The sequence below is a fragment of the Haematobia irritans genome, chromosome 2, assembly GCF_050003625.1.
Source record: "Haematobia irritans isolate KBUSLIRL chromosome 2, ASM5000362v1, whole genome shotgun sequence".
Classification (NCBI taxonomy): Eukaryota; Metazoa; Arthropoda; class Insecta; order Diptera; family Muscidae; genus Haematobia; species Haematobia irritans.
Genome location: NC_134398.1, coordinates 225,048,197 through 225,061,844, shown reverse-complemented (window position 1 = coordinate 225,061,844; position 13,648 = coordinate 225,048,197). Strand labels below are relative to the sequence as shown.

General features: G+C 30.1%; 1 protein-coding gene across 1 annotated transcript; it reads left to right on the top strand.

The window, feature by feature from the left end:
• Positions 1-8,604: 8,604 nt before the first annotated feature.
• LOC142227218 (acylphosphatase-2) lies at positions 8,605-11,959 on the top strand. Its single transcript, XM_075297639.1, has 3 exons — positions 8,605-9,040; positions 11,490-11,616; positions 11,677-11,959. Exons 1-3 carry the CDS (start codon positions 8,977-8,979, stop codon positions 11,789-11,791), a joined length of 306 nt encoding a protein of 101 aa, XP_075153754.1. The 5' UTR covers positions 8,605-8,976; the 3' UTR covers positions 11,792-11,959.
• Positions 11,960-13,648: the final 1,689 nt, after the last annotated feature.

Genomic DNA, 13,648 nt, shown 5'->3' with positions numbered 1-13,648 from the left:
CTTGACGTAACTCCTGATTTAAATTCATACATCACCTATTTATCCTTCCATAGAATCTATCATAGATAAAAATTTTCTACAATTTTATACAACAATGGTTTTTTGCCATTTCTGTGCCATGTATAGATCTAAATATCAACAAACAAAGCAAACTTAGGGTAGGTTATATTAGATAATAATCAATTGCCAGGGACTAACCTATTAGACTATTAGTTCACTTAGGGGGACTACGGTGCTGAATTTTATTTTTGTCTCAAGGTTGGCAAGACAAAGGTGACTTGTTTACTAACAAAGATTTTGATTGAAATATTTGCATAATTTAAGGCTTACACGTGTGATTCTAAAATAGGCAATATTGTAATGGAAATTAGAGTTATTATTTTCGGCACATATCAAACTAAACACTAATGTGAAGGTTGTAGTAAAACAACAATAACACAACAATGCAGGATTATTAAAATACTGAAGAGTTAACACTTTCTTCCGAAAAAATGTACACCAAAAAAATGTTAGTAAGCTCGACAACTAACTTCGTAACTTCGAAAAATGTATAGTTTGTACCGCTTTATTAATTCTTACTCTGTTTTTAGCCTAATTGACACGAAAAAAGTTACAGTTATTTATTAAAAATTTAAAAAACAGCAAGTTATAAAAAATGTAATTAAAAGATCTTCCTGTGTTGTTAAAATAAAGAACATCCTTGGGAGTACATTTTTGGAAGTGCTTTTAAAGTTGTGCTTTAGAAGAACTTTCAAATTTTTGCTGAGTACATTTTGTACTCATGTTCTCATAATTTAATAATATTGTAGCTGAGTACATTTTTCCTAAATAACATATTCTCTAAAGGTCATGGTTTCCCCAACTTTCCAACTTTGAAATCGTCCCTATGTTGATGTATGTACGGTGCTAATGCTACACGGATGAAAAAGACTGTTTTTCATATGTTTGGCTATAAACATTATATGTTTGGAACACAAATTTTTAAACACAATATTTTTGAGTGCAAGCATATAAAGTTCATAAACTAGCATAACATGTTTGGGACATATATGTTAATATGTTACAACATATTATGTTTGGGACATAAAATGTTTGTAAATATAATATGCTTGGATGCAAACATATATTAATTTAGAAATAGCCTATAAACATATATGTGTTTAGTAGCTTGGAGCGCTATTTAACAGGGAGCGATATTGAATTAAGTTGGTGGTTGTTGCTTGTTATTACAAAATTAACATTTTATTTTTCCTTGGGCAATTGATCAGCTACTTCTTTGATCCTTACAAACTGTGTGGTCCGCTGTTCGAATCCCCGTCCGGCAAAAGGTAAAATTAAAATAAAAAAAAATCATACAATTGAATAATTTCTTCTACAATGTTTGTATTACAGAAAAAGGTGCTAAGAACTAAAAATCTCGTGGAAGTGAGAAAGATGTGGGGGAATATACAATTGGGCAGAAACAAAATTTTGAGCATTCAGGTCGAAAACCTATGTTGTTAGCACCTATATTACCTGTTTATTTTCATAATTCATTATGATTGTAAATATATAAATAAATAAATAAAATTTTGAGCACAATATTGTTTGGGAGAATTTTTTTTAAGCATATAATATTTTTGGGTGCAAAATGCTTCCAAACATATTATATGTTCACATAATAACATATTGTTTTTTGGAAGACAACATTATTGAAGTTGGATGCAAAAATACAAAATGTTTGGAACTTAGACTACCCAAACATATATTGTTTAGACCAATATGCTTTCAAACATATTATATATTGGAAGAGATCAAACATATAAATGTTTGGGCAATACCCAAAAATGTATATGCTTGAAGCAAAATATGTTTGGGAGTATATGTTACAGAAGCGATTTTTTGTGAGCGTGTAGCCATAATAAACGTGAGCGGTGAATTCTCTTACAGACAAACATGCTTGAAATTCAAATGCGGCTGCAAAATATTTCCTGTATATTCTTTTAGCGCCAAGGCGATTATAAAAATATATATGTAATTTGTCTATCACTCATTTTAATCAAAAAACTAATGATTATACCACCCATTTAATTGTTTATTTTTTCTGTTCAGATGTAAACAAATATTTCATCTTCTACGTTTTTCACTTTCACCATGTTAGTTGTTGCCAAAAATCTTTTCATGATAATGAGAAAATTTTCTTTATTTGATTTAAAGCAAACTGAAATAAATGTAAATATAATGACATTTATCTTGTATATTTGTAAACAGCCTTAAAACCAAGTGTCTCTAGAGTACTCCTAATTTTTATTATACAAATTGGACACAGAGCTGAGGCTTAAAAGGCGTTCTTTAATACTAAGATTATTTCTTCCAGCCAAGAATGTTGTCCTCTACATTAGGTTAGGTTAGGTATAGTGGCATTCCAATATTTCTCACTTAGACTATTCAAACCACTAATGGTGAACTCTACATTAAATACTATCTGAATTACTTCGATTGAAGGAGGGACGCTGATTTTAAAGACGAGTGTACTAGCGTTAATGAAAAATCTTTAAAAACCACAATGTGTCCTCAATACTATGTAAATATTTTGTTCTAAAATTTAGTTTATGTAAAATTTCTTATTAATCGGTATTTTTTAAGAGTAGCCCCTAGTGTAAAAACCTTTTCTAAAAATCATGTTGTGTCTTAAAGTACAAATACAAATATAATCAATTGATTTATATATTTTGCATGAAATCAATTCCAAAACTTTTATACCAAGGAAAAAGTCTTTGCAATGTCGAAAAAATTGTCTTTTGTGCAGTAATCCATGTCAAAATATTGCTTTAAAACTAAAAATTAAACCATTGCGAGTCGATATCAAATCCCATTATAATAAATTTCTTTGACTGTAGTTAGAAAATCTGCACCTTTCTTCGCTTTAAAAAAAAGGCATGTCAGAATTATACAGGTGTGTCACTTCACGGATGAAAAAGACTGTTTTTCATATGTTTGTCTATAAACATTATATGTTTGGAACACACAATATTTTTGAGTGCAAGCATATAATGTTCATAAACTAGCATAACATGTTTGGGACATATATGTTAATATGTTAGAACATATTATGTTTGGGACATAAAATGTTTGTAAATATAATATGCTTGGATGCAAACATATATTAATTTAGAAATAGCCTATAAACATATATGTGTTTAGTAGCTTGGAGCGCTATTTAACAGGGAGCGATATTGAATTAAGTTGGTGGTTGTTGCTTGTTATTACAAAATTATCATTTTATTTTTCCTTGGGCAATTGATCAGCTACTTCTTTGATCCTTACAAACTGTGTGGTCCGCTGTTCGAATCCCCGTCCGGCAAAAGGTAAAATTAAAATAAAAAAAATTGAATAATTTCTTCTACAATGTTTGTATTACAGAAAAAGGTGCTAAGAACTAAAAAATGTCGTGGAAGTGAGAAAGATGTGGGGGAATATACAATTAGGCAGAAACAAAATTTTGAGCATTCAGGTCGAAAACCTATGTTGTTAGCACCTATATTACCTGTTTATTTTCATAATTCATTATGATTGTAAATATATAAATAAATAAATAAAATTTCGAGCACAATATTGTTTGGGAGAATTTTTTTAAGCATATAATATTTTTGGGTGCAAAATGCTTCCAAACATATTATATGTTCACAAAATAACATATTGTTTTTTGGAAGACAACATTATTGAAGTTGGATGCAAAAATACAAAATGTTTGGAACTTAGACTACCCAAACATATATTGTTTAGACCAATATGCTTTCAAACATATTATATATTGGAAGATATCAAACATATAAATGTTTGGGGAATACCCAAAAATGTATATGCTTGAAGCAAAATATGTTTGGGAGTATATGTTACAGAAGCGATTTTTTATGAGGGTGTTCTACAAAAACGAAGTTGGTGAGTTTTATGTCAATGCCAATATATAAAACTTCCGGCAAGACCACACTGAAAGAATATTTTTCTTTTCTATGGACCGAAATTTTTGACAATCGAATTTTTTTTTTTGACCGAAAGAAATTCTTTTTAAATACAAATAAAAAAGATAAGAGACAATCATTGCATCGCTTGTCATAAATTCGGGTTTATGACTTACTTAATAGATAGGATAGAGGGATTCCGTTTGTCTAAACTTTTGTTGCAGAGGAAAGTATTGTTTCTAAGGGGGCATAAGTTAAATTGAATAATTAACTCCACATTTGTACACTTTGTATATTGTGTTTGCTATCATTGTAAAATTTTTGTATACTTTTATTAATATTGAAATAATAATGATTCAATTTAACATTTCTTCTAAATGTTATTATACATAACAGCATAAAAATTTGCAACAGGAGTTATTGTTGACAAACCTCTCCATCCTAAACCTGTGAGTATTTGGTGTAATTTATAGTCTGGCAAAGTAACTGTATCTAACTTTTTCGCAGATGATTGAATGATGATTTATAATCTTTTATCGTCTGAGCTGGATGATATTGATCTGGACAACGTTTTATTTATAAAACTACGTGCCACCACGGTTGCCACAGTTGGTAGAATTCTACCAATTTTTACTGTTTGGTAGATTGGTAGAATTCTTAATATTTTTAATAGATTTGGCGAAAAATGTTGACAAAATTTTCTATAGAAATAAAATTTGACAAAATTTTCCATAGAAATAAAATTTTGACAAAATTTTCTATACACTGAAAAAAAGCATGCCCGGTTCCAATGATTTTGTCCTTACTTTAACAATTTTGGTATTGATTCCGAGCCAAAGAAGCGAGGAAAAAAAGTAAGGATACTTTTAAGACACAATTCTCTTTTAAATTTGGGTTTTGTATTCCCAGCAAAAAAATTTGGAAGTTCGTCCAAAAGCACAACTTTAAAAGCACTTCCAGAAGATGCACTCCCAATGATGTTCTTTATTTTAACTACCCAGGAAGTTCTTTTAATTCGATTTTATATAATTTTGGTTTTTCATACTTTTAATGGATAATTTTAACTTTTTTTGTTTCACATAGGTTAAAAATAGAGTAAGAATTCATAAAATGGTACAAATTTTTAAATTTTGTCTACAAAAATGCTAAATCCAATCTGAAAAAAGTGAATTTTTGAAAATGTTTGAGGTTTCCGACAAGCATTCGAATCCATTAAAAATTATAAAAAAATTTGTTTGACAAAATATCACAGAATTTTTTAATTTACATCCAAAACATTGAATTCGGATCACACCTAAAGAAGTGATGCCAATTCAGTGCAACGGCTGTTGAAATGGAGGACTTCCGTCCTATGACAAGCCCATGTTAAATTCATCGCTTCTGGGTCAATTTTGCACCACTTCCGGGTCCAAAAAGAGCATTTCCATTAATTTTTTGGCGACGCTTTTTTTGCTGGGTTCTTGCTTCTAGGAAGCAAATTTTAATTTTTGGTTTTTCAACTTTTTTCTTCATATGCTATCAAAGTCCTTTAAAAACGAGTTAACGACAACTTTATTTTCCAAATTCAGACTCGACTTCCACTAGAAATTATGATATGCTTAAAGTAAAAAACGCTTTTAAAATAAAGTGTTGAGAAACATGTCCTATTTTTGAAAGATTTTTTGCTTTGTAGTCAATATGCAAAAAGACAACAAACTTAAAGACAATTCCATTATTTTTAAAGAATTTTTCTGAATTATTAAAGTTATGTTGACCTTACCCCAAACATTTTTCTTTCATGTTATGATACCCATTTTTAAGTCAAATCACTTAATACGAATTCATTGAAAAGTTTATCGACTTTTGGACAAAGAAAAAAACTTTATATTAGAGAAATGCGTCTTTTATGCTAAGCAAAATTTGCATTCGTATTTTAAGGACATGAAATCTTTGGCCTCACGACAATATTTTTTTCAGTGTAGAAATAAAATTTTGACAAAATTTTCTATAGACATAAAATTTTCACAAAATTTTCTATAGAAATAAAATTTTCACAAAATTTTCTATAGAAATAAAATTTTCACAAAATTTTCTATAGAAATAAAATTTGCACAAAATTTTCTATAGAAATAAAATTTTGACAAAATTTTCTATAGAAATAAAATTTTGAAAAAAATTTCTATAGAAATAAAATTTTGAAAAAATTTTCTATAGAAATAAAATTTTGAAAAAATTTTCTATAGAAATAAAATTTTGACAAAATTTTCTATGGAAATAAAATTTTGACAAAATTTTCTATAGAAATCAAATTTTGACAAAATTTTCTATAGAAATCAAATTTTGACAAAATTTTCTATAGAAATAAAATTTTGACAAAATTTTCTATAGAAATAAAATTTTGACAAAATTTTCTATAGAAATAAAATTTTGACAAAATTTTCTATAGAAATAAAATTTTGACAAAATTTTCTATAGAAATAAAATTTTGACAAAATTTACTATAGAAATAAAATTTTGACAAAATTTTCTATAGAAATAAAATTTTGACAGAATTTTCTATAGAAATAAAATTTTGACAGAATGTTCTATAGAAATAAAAGTTTGACAAAATTTTCTAAAGAAATAAAAGTTTGACAAAATTTTCCATAGAAATAAAAGTTTGACAACATTTTCTATAGAAATAAAATTTTCTCAAAATTTTCTATAGAAATAAAATTTTCAATTATTGTTGTTTTGATTTTAGCTTAAAACCATGCGTTGGCTAAACTACAAGAGTAGCTTAAGAGAGAGAAGAAAAGTATGCTTGTCAAATTTATTTAGGTTTTTTTAATTTGGTAGATTTATGGTAAAATTTTCTTCAAATTTTGGTGGATTAATTAAGGCATGAGTGACAACGGTCCATGCCACACAATTTCAATATCTCAAGGATAGAATTCATGAGCCTATCAAGTACAAACCGGCTGCCCTACTTTGGTTATGAAATATTTCCTGTAAAAGCTTTGGTTGATATTGATTTTCAATATTGACGTCGTACTTTCGATTTGTTATGAAATAAAGTTCCCATCATTTATCAAAAAAATTACATTTTATATACGGAAATACCTTGGTCCCCTGAATCTCCCGTGGGAAAAATATTTCTGCTAACCACATAATCATAGAGGTTTAAGCCCATATGCAAAACAATTTATTGACAGTTTGTCGAATGAATTTGTATGGCAAAAGTAGGCTTGAAATTTTCTTTAACTTTTTTGCATATGGGGGTTATTGTATAAAAATATCATGGTCCGTTTAATAAAACAAAATATTTTAACTAAAATTTAAATTACACTAAAAAAAAGTTTACTTGGACCCAAAGATTTTGACCGTCCTTTAGAAATCTTTGTATTGATTACAAGCCAAAGATGCAGCTTTTTTTTAATAAAGACTGTTTAAATATTGACTTTATAAAAGTAAAATTGGGTTATAGACATATCGCTTTTTATATTTAATCAAAAACTCAATATACCATTTAATTTAAAGATTATCCCCCATATACAAAAAAGTTAAAGAAAACTTCAAGCCTACTTTTGCCATATAAATTCATTTGATAAACTGTCGGCTTAAATCTACTTTAGTACAAGTGGTCCAATTTTTGGCCAGCTTTTAGACTTTTCGATTCTAAACAAAAAATGTTATATACCACTTTTTGTCGGAAAGACCTATTTTCGGAGTTACGGGCCCCTAAAGTTTTCATTATTACGTATATTGGATTTAGTATCCATCTCACATCATCCTAAAAGTAATATATTTAGAATAACATGGACCCGGAGAGATCCGGGATTCGCGTTAGCCCACTTCGGACTCTGTCAATAGGAGAAAGTCTCAAAACCAGGCCGAAGGCCGTCAACCTATCTACTTTGGGTTCACGATAGCCTAACCTAACCTAACCTTGGGTTCACGATAGCATACTTCGGTCCCATAGGAGAAAGTCTCAAACCCTGGCCGAAGCCGGCCACCTATTCGCCAATTTTCATGGGTCGGTATCTCGAAAACTACGCCCTTCCGAAAAAAATGTTACTTAATATTTTCTCTTTGAAATGTACTATTTCTATCAAAAACGCAAAAAGAACCCAATTTCATGAAAAATTGTTGTCAGGCAACAAAAATATAAAGGAAAATACCGATTTTCAGATGTCGATATCTCTAAAACAAGGCTTTTGCGACAAATTTTTTACTTTACATTTTCGCTTTAAAATCCCTTCTCCTACACTCAAAATTTTTGTTTGTTTTTAAGAACTTTTGCTAAAGTATATTTGTTCCAAACTGTCAATAAATTACAAATCCCGACTTAAAATATTTTTGGCTATTAATTATCAACAAAAAAAAAATCATTACATATTATTTGTTATATTAAGTAAAATGTAATATTTAGTAGTTATCCAAAATCCATGATGAGTTATCAACGAACCTTAAAGGATTATATTTTTCTATTTCTCAAAAAGAAATGCGAAACGTGCAAGACGTCACGACTAATGATCGCGTTTGCGAAAAGAAAAAAATGTATTTCTCTCAAACATTACAATAGGATGGTGGTATATGCACCACTCATATTGAGAGAACTGACTAATGCAAATCAATCGAGGACAATATAGAGAAATAATGAAAAACACATCTAAGAAATGCAATTCGGTTTTAATTTGTTATTCACTTAAGTGTGGTGTGGTTGTTGACAGCATATTGGCCAAAATTTACTCATTTAGTTAAGGGAAACCACAAAAATACAATAGAATTAAATTTTCACTTTAGTTGGAATCGAAAGAGCAAAGACTCAAGAAAAGGAAAATAATTCGATTTCTAGAATAAGTTGGAAGAAAGCATTTTTCAAAATTACGAAATAAAATAAATATTTTTTAACCGTAAATTATTTCCAATAAAACAAACGGATGGTTTTTTATTAAAATCATATTGGAAAAAAATTTAAATATTTAAAAAGTAATAATAAGTATTAAAAATCCACAAAAATATAGTTGCTAAAGTTTACATAACAGTGTAGATTTATTTGGAACAAAATAAGGATATGGGAATTCCAGACATTCGTCATTTAATCTCTGTGGAATTTGAAGTTTTTGGTCATGTACAAGGTAAGTTTCTCTAATAAAAAATTATTTGATAATTTTACAAATAATAATAATAATAATATATATGCATATGCAATGGAACAAAACTAATTAATTGTACCATTACAATTGATACGCAATCGATTTCATTTATTTAGTTTTTCACTGAATACGTTCTAGTGATCGTTGTGATAGGGGTACAACAATTCAAACTAAATGTATGTAAGTGATTGGCGTTTATCTCAATAGTTCTCGAAATTTAAGAAAATCTATTGTATTATATTTAGACTTGGCCAAATGGCTTTTATGTGAATATAGATAGCAATTTTCTGTTTTTTCCACAAACATTTTTGTTACTTGAGATGTACACATATTGACGATGACACTGTGTCAACACTACTGTGCGCGAGTTATGCGTATGTAAAACTAGGCACTGAACACCCATGAAATTGTTAAGAACCTACCTTGACATTTGTTTAAACAAAGTGAAATATAAACAGAAAATATTTATTTACATTATAAACCAAAGGGGAAGGGTTAATATATTGGCCGAATTATGCCCTACGAGAACCCCACGAATTGTTATAAATATAAATATGATAAAACTGCTCAAGATGTCAACTCAAAAAAGGCGTCCTCTCGGATTTTATAGTGGAATTGGATAAATGATATTTCTAATACATTGGGATTTAAATAAATATAAATTATAATAACATAATTTTGATGTATTAGAAGACGAATGGTGTTGATTAACTCACTTTTTTTAGTATTAAAAAAAAAATAGCGATATCAATGATCAAGATAGAAGCATTATTAGTTTTTTTTTTTCTAAATTCAATAGCGTTTACCGGAAAATTTCATGGATTCATATTTGGATAGAAAGAAGAATCGGCTAGTATATAAGTTAGTGCATATGTTTGCAATACCCAGAAGGAGACGAGATAGACATATAGTGTCTTTGGCAATGTTGCTCAGAGTCGGCCCCTGAGACGATGTAGCCATGTCTGTCTGTCTGTGAACACATTTTTGTGATCAAAGTCTAGGTCGCAATTTTAGTCTAATCGGTTTCAAATTTGGCACAAGTATGTGTTTTGGGACAGAATAGAACCTTATTAATTTTGGAAGAAATCGGTTCAGTTTTAGATATAGCTCCCATATATATCTTTCGCCCGATATATACCAATATGGCCCCAGAATTTAAGCTTGATTTGCTTTAAATTTTGCACAAGGAGTGCAATTGATAGTGTCGTAAAATGTGCCAAATTTGGTTGAAATCGGTTCAGATTTAGATATAGCTCCCATATAGATGTTTCGTCCGATTTACACTCATATGACCACAGAGGTAAAATTTGTAATACGATTTAAGTAAAACTAAAGTAAAATTAAAAAATTAGAATTCACATCGTAGCTATGCATGCCAAGGTTGGTTGAAATCGGTGCAAATTTAAATATAGCTCCCATATATATATGTTTTTCTGATTTCGGCAAAAATGGTCAAGATACCACATTATCCTTGAATTGCACTTTACTGTTTTATGACACCTTATGTTATGTTATGTTTTGTGGCAGCCCGATGTATCAGGCTCACTTAGACTATTCAGTCCATTGTGATACCACAGTGGTGAACTTCTCTCTTATCACTGAGTGCTGCCCGATTCCATGTTAAGCCCAATGACAAGGGACCTCCTTTTTATAGCCGAGTCCGAACGGCGTTCCACATTCCAGTGAAACCACTTAGAGAAGCTTTGAAGCCCTCAGAAATGTCACCAGCATTACTGAGGTGGGATAATCCACCGCTGAAAAACTTTTTGGTCTTCGGTCGTAGCAGGAATCGAACCCACGACCTTGTGTATGCAAGGCGGGCATGCTAACCATTGCACCACGGTGGCACCTTACTGACTGGAATATTGGCTTTAATAAAATAAAACTCAAATAAAACATATGGAGTTTTTTTCATTTATGACCTCGAGCTAGACTAAAACCAAAGATAAAAATGTTTAATAATTAATGGACTGAAACCAAAGATATTACACCCAGAGAAGTTTGTTGGTGGAAACCCAGAAAAGTCTGCTAAAACAGCAAAAAGTGTTGAAAGCAGTCACTGTTTGCTGAAGTAGCAAACATTGTCTGCTATTTTTTAAGCTCGATTACACTAAAACATCTTTTAGTTTGGCCGAAAAAAAAATAAATACTGATCGCATTTAGGAGCTTGTAAGTGCAAAATATACCAAAAATTACTTTTGGTTCTTGGATATGCTTTGAGGAAAAATTAATAACCTAAAAAATTTATAATTTGTTGTTCTTTAGACCCTGATGTACAAAAATATATGTTAGGTTATGGTAACCAGCCCGTAACAAAAAGGGCAAAAATATAACAGCAGACATCGACTGCTGTTTTTAGCAAACTTTTCTTTATGAGTGTATAAACAAAATCCAAATTATAAATTTTAATATATCTCAATTTTCTTTGTAGGTTGTTATTTTACAAAATATACACGAGATTTGTGTAAAAAGGCTGGTATCACAGGATGGGTGAAGAATTCAAAACAAGGAACGATTGTTGGCAAAATGCAAGGTCCAAAAGAGGAGGTGGACAAAATGTAAATAATTACACTATATCCCACAGCAATTAATGTTTTAACAAGAACTTTTTTCCTTAGGATTGATTGGTTGTCTTCGACAGGTTCTCCGGGCTGCCAAATAGAAAAATGTGATTTACGAAATATGGGCACATTAAATCGTTTGGATTATAAGTCATTTGATATACGTTTTTAGTATAGTATCTCTATTAGAATCTATTTAGATTTAAGTAAAATGTTATATTATTTATTTTATTTTTAATTCCAACCATTCTTTATATTAAATCATTTGGCATGTTTTGTAAAAATATAATAAATCGAAAACAGGGCGATGCAGTAGCATGTTTGGAAAGTCCAAAACAAATCATGAGTAAACACAGGAGAAAAGGCTCCTAAAACAAAAAAAGAGTATCAAGAAGAAGACCATTGTCATTGTCATTACAGTGGTAACTATGTTTTTCCATTTTCTGTAAAGCCTAGTATTTCCGGAAATTTTGCTTGCATACCAAAAATAAACTTTTTCTGCACTCAAAGAAATTTGTTGGTAAACACAGCAAAAAATTTTTTAAAATAACCAAAAGTCTACTGAAAAGGGAAAGTTGACGACTATTATATTTTTATTATCTCTTCACATCATGGATGGAAAAGACACGGTGCATTGATGGCAAAACATTTTATATTTCTAAATTGATTCAAAAAAGTAATGGGAAAATAACGTTCAGCTGATCTTTACTGGCTTTAGGGGAATTTCACTTGTTATTGAGTCAGGGATTAATGATAATTTGCGGTCTCTTTCTGAGTGGTTGACGGACAATGGCTTTGTTCCCAATCCGGACAAGACTAAGGCGGTTATGTTCCGTACCGGTCATCGTTTGTTTTCATATCCGAGGATTCATATGTGTGGTACTAATATTGAATTCGTTGACAGTACTAAGTGCCTAGGGGTGATGATTGATGATTGTTTGAACTTTAGTCACCATATTGATTATGTTTCCTCCAGGGTCACATTGGGACTTAGGAAATTGTACTGTTGTGGACTGAATTTGCCTCTTCCGGTGAGACATATGATGGGTTTTGCGTTCCTAATGACTCAGGTGAACTACTGCCTTGAATTGGTATCATGCACTCAACACTATAATAGAGACAGGATCAGGCTTATCGTCAATAGAATAGTGCGTTTTGTATACGGTCTTCGTAGGTTTGATCATGTCAGTGACTATGTCAGAGAATTCCTTGGATGTAATTTTGAACAATATGTTTCATTGCGCAAACTGATTTTTTTCTATAAGGCTATTCAGAGATCGTCACCCGCAGATTTACTCTCGAAATTTATTTTCTCCCATTCTGTTAGGAACCCACAGATTAACATACCTCAGATTTCCTGTTCTACATTCGAGAGATCGTACATAGTGTCCGTTGCTAGAATTTGGAATTCTCTCCCGTTAACACTGAGGTGCTTCAACTTTACTGTTTACCAATTTAAGCAATTCCTGTTACAGAGGTTTTTGAATGAATGATTTATATAATAAATTAATTAATAAAAATGTCTGTCATTGCCAATGGTAGTTATCCTTATTTTCTGGAATAAGTATTGGTGGATATTATTTGAACCTTTAGCCATATTTTTATTTTTATTTTTATTTTTATTTTTAGTTTTTATTTTTATTATTTGCTTTATTTTTGCTTATTTGGTTTGCACTTATATATTCTACACTTTTTCTAAAAATTCATTCATATTGTTATTTAATTATGATAAATTTACTTTAGATTTTATATAATTAATTAGTTATAGAGGCAATGCGCTATTATTGGCCTTTCTGGCTTATTGTATTGTCGTAAATAAATAAAATAAAAAATAAATAAAATAAATAAGTTGGTTTTCGGTGCGGAAACCAAGTATTGTACTCAATAGAAAAAAATCTGTAAAGAGGTTTCAAATCGTGATTTTTTCAACAGGATCTTATTGAATTTAGACTTAGTTATAAGTGGTAAGATCGAACTACACAAAAGAAAATAAGATCCCTACCAAGAATTTGTTACTCGGCTCGGCCTA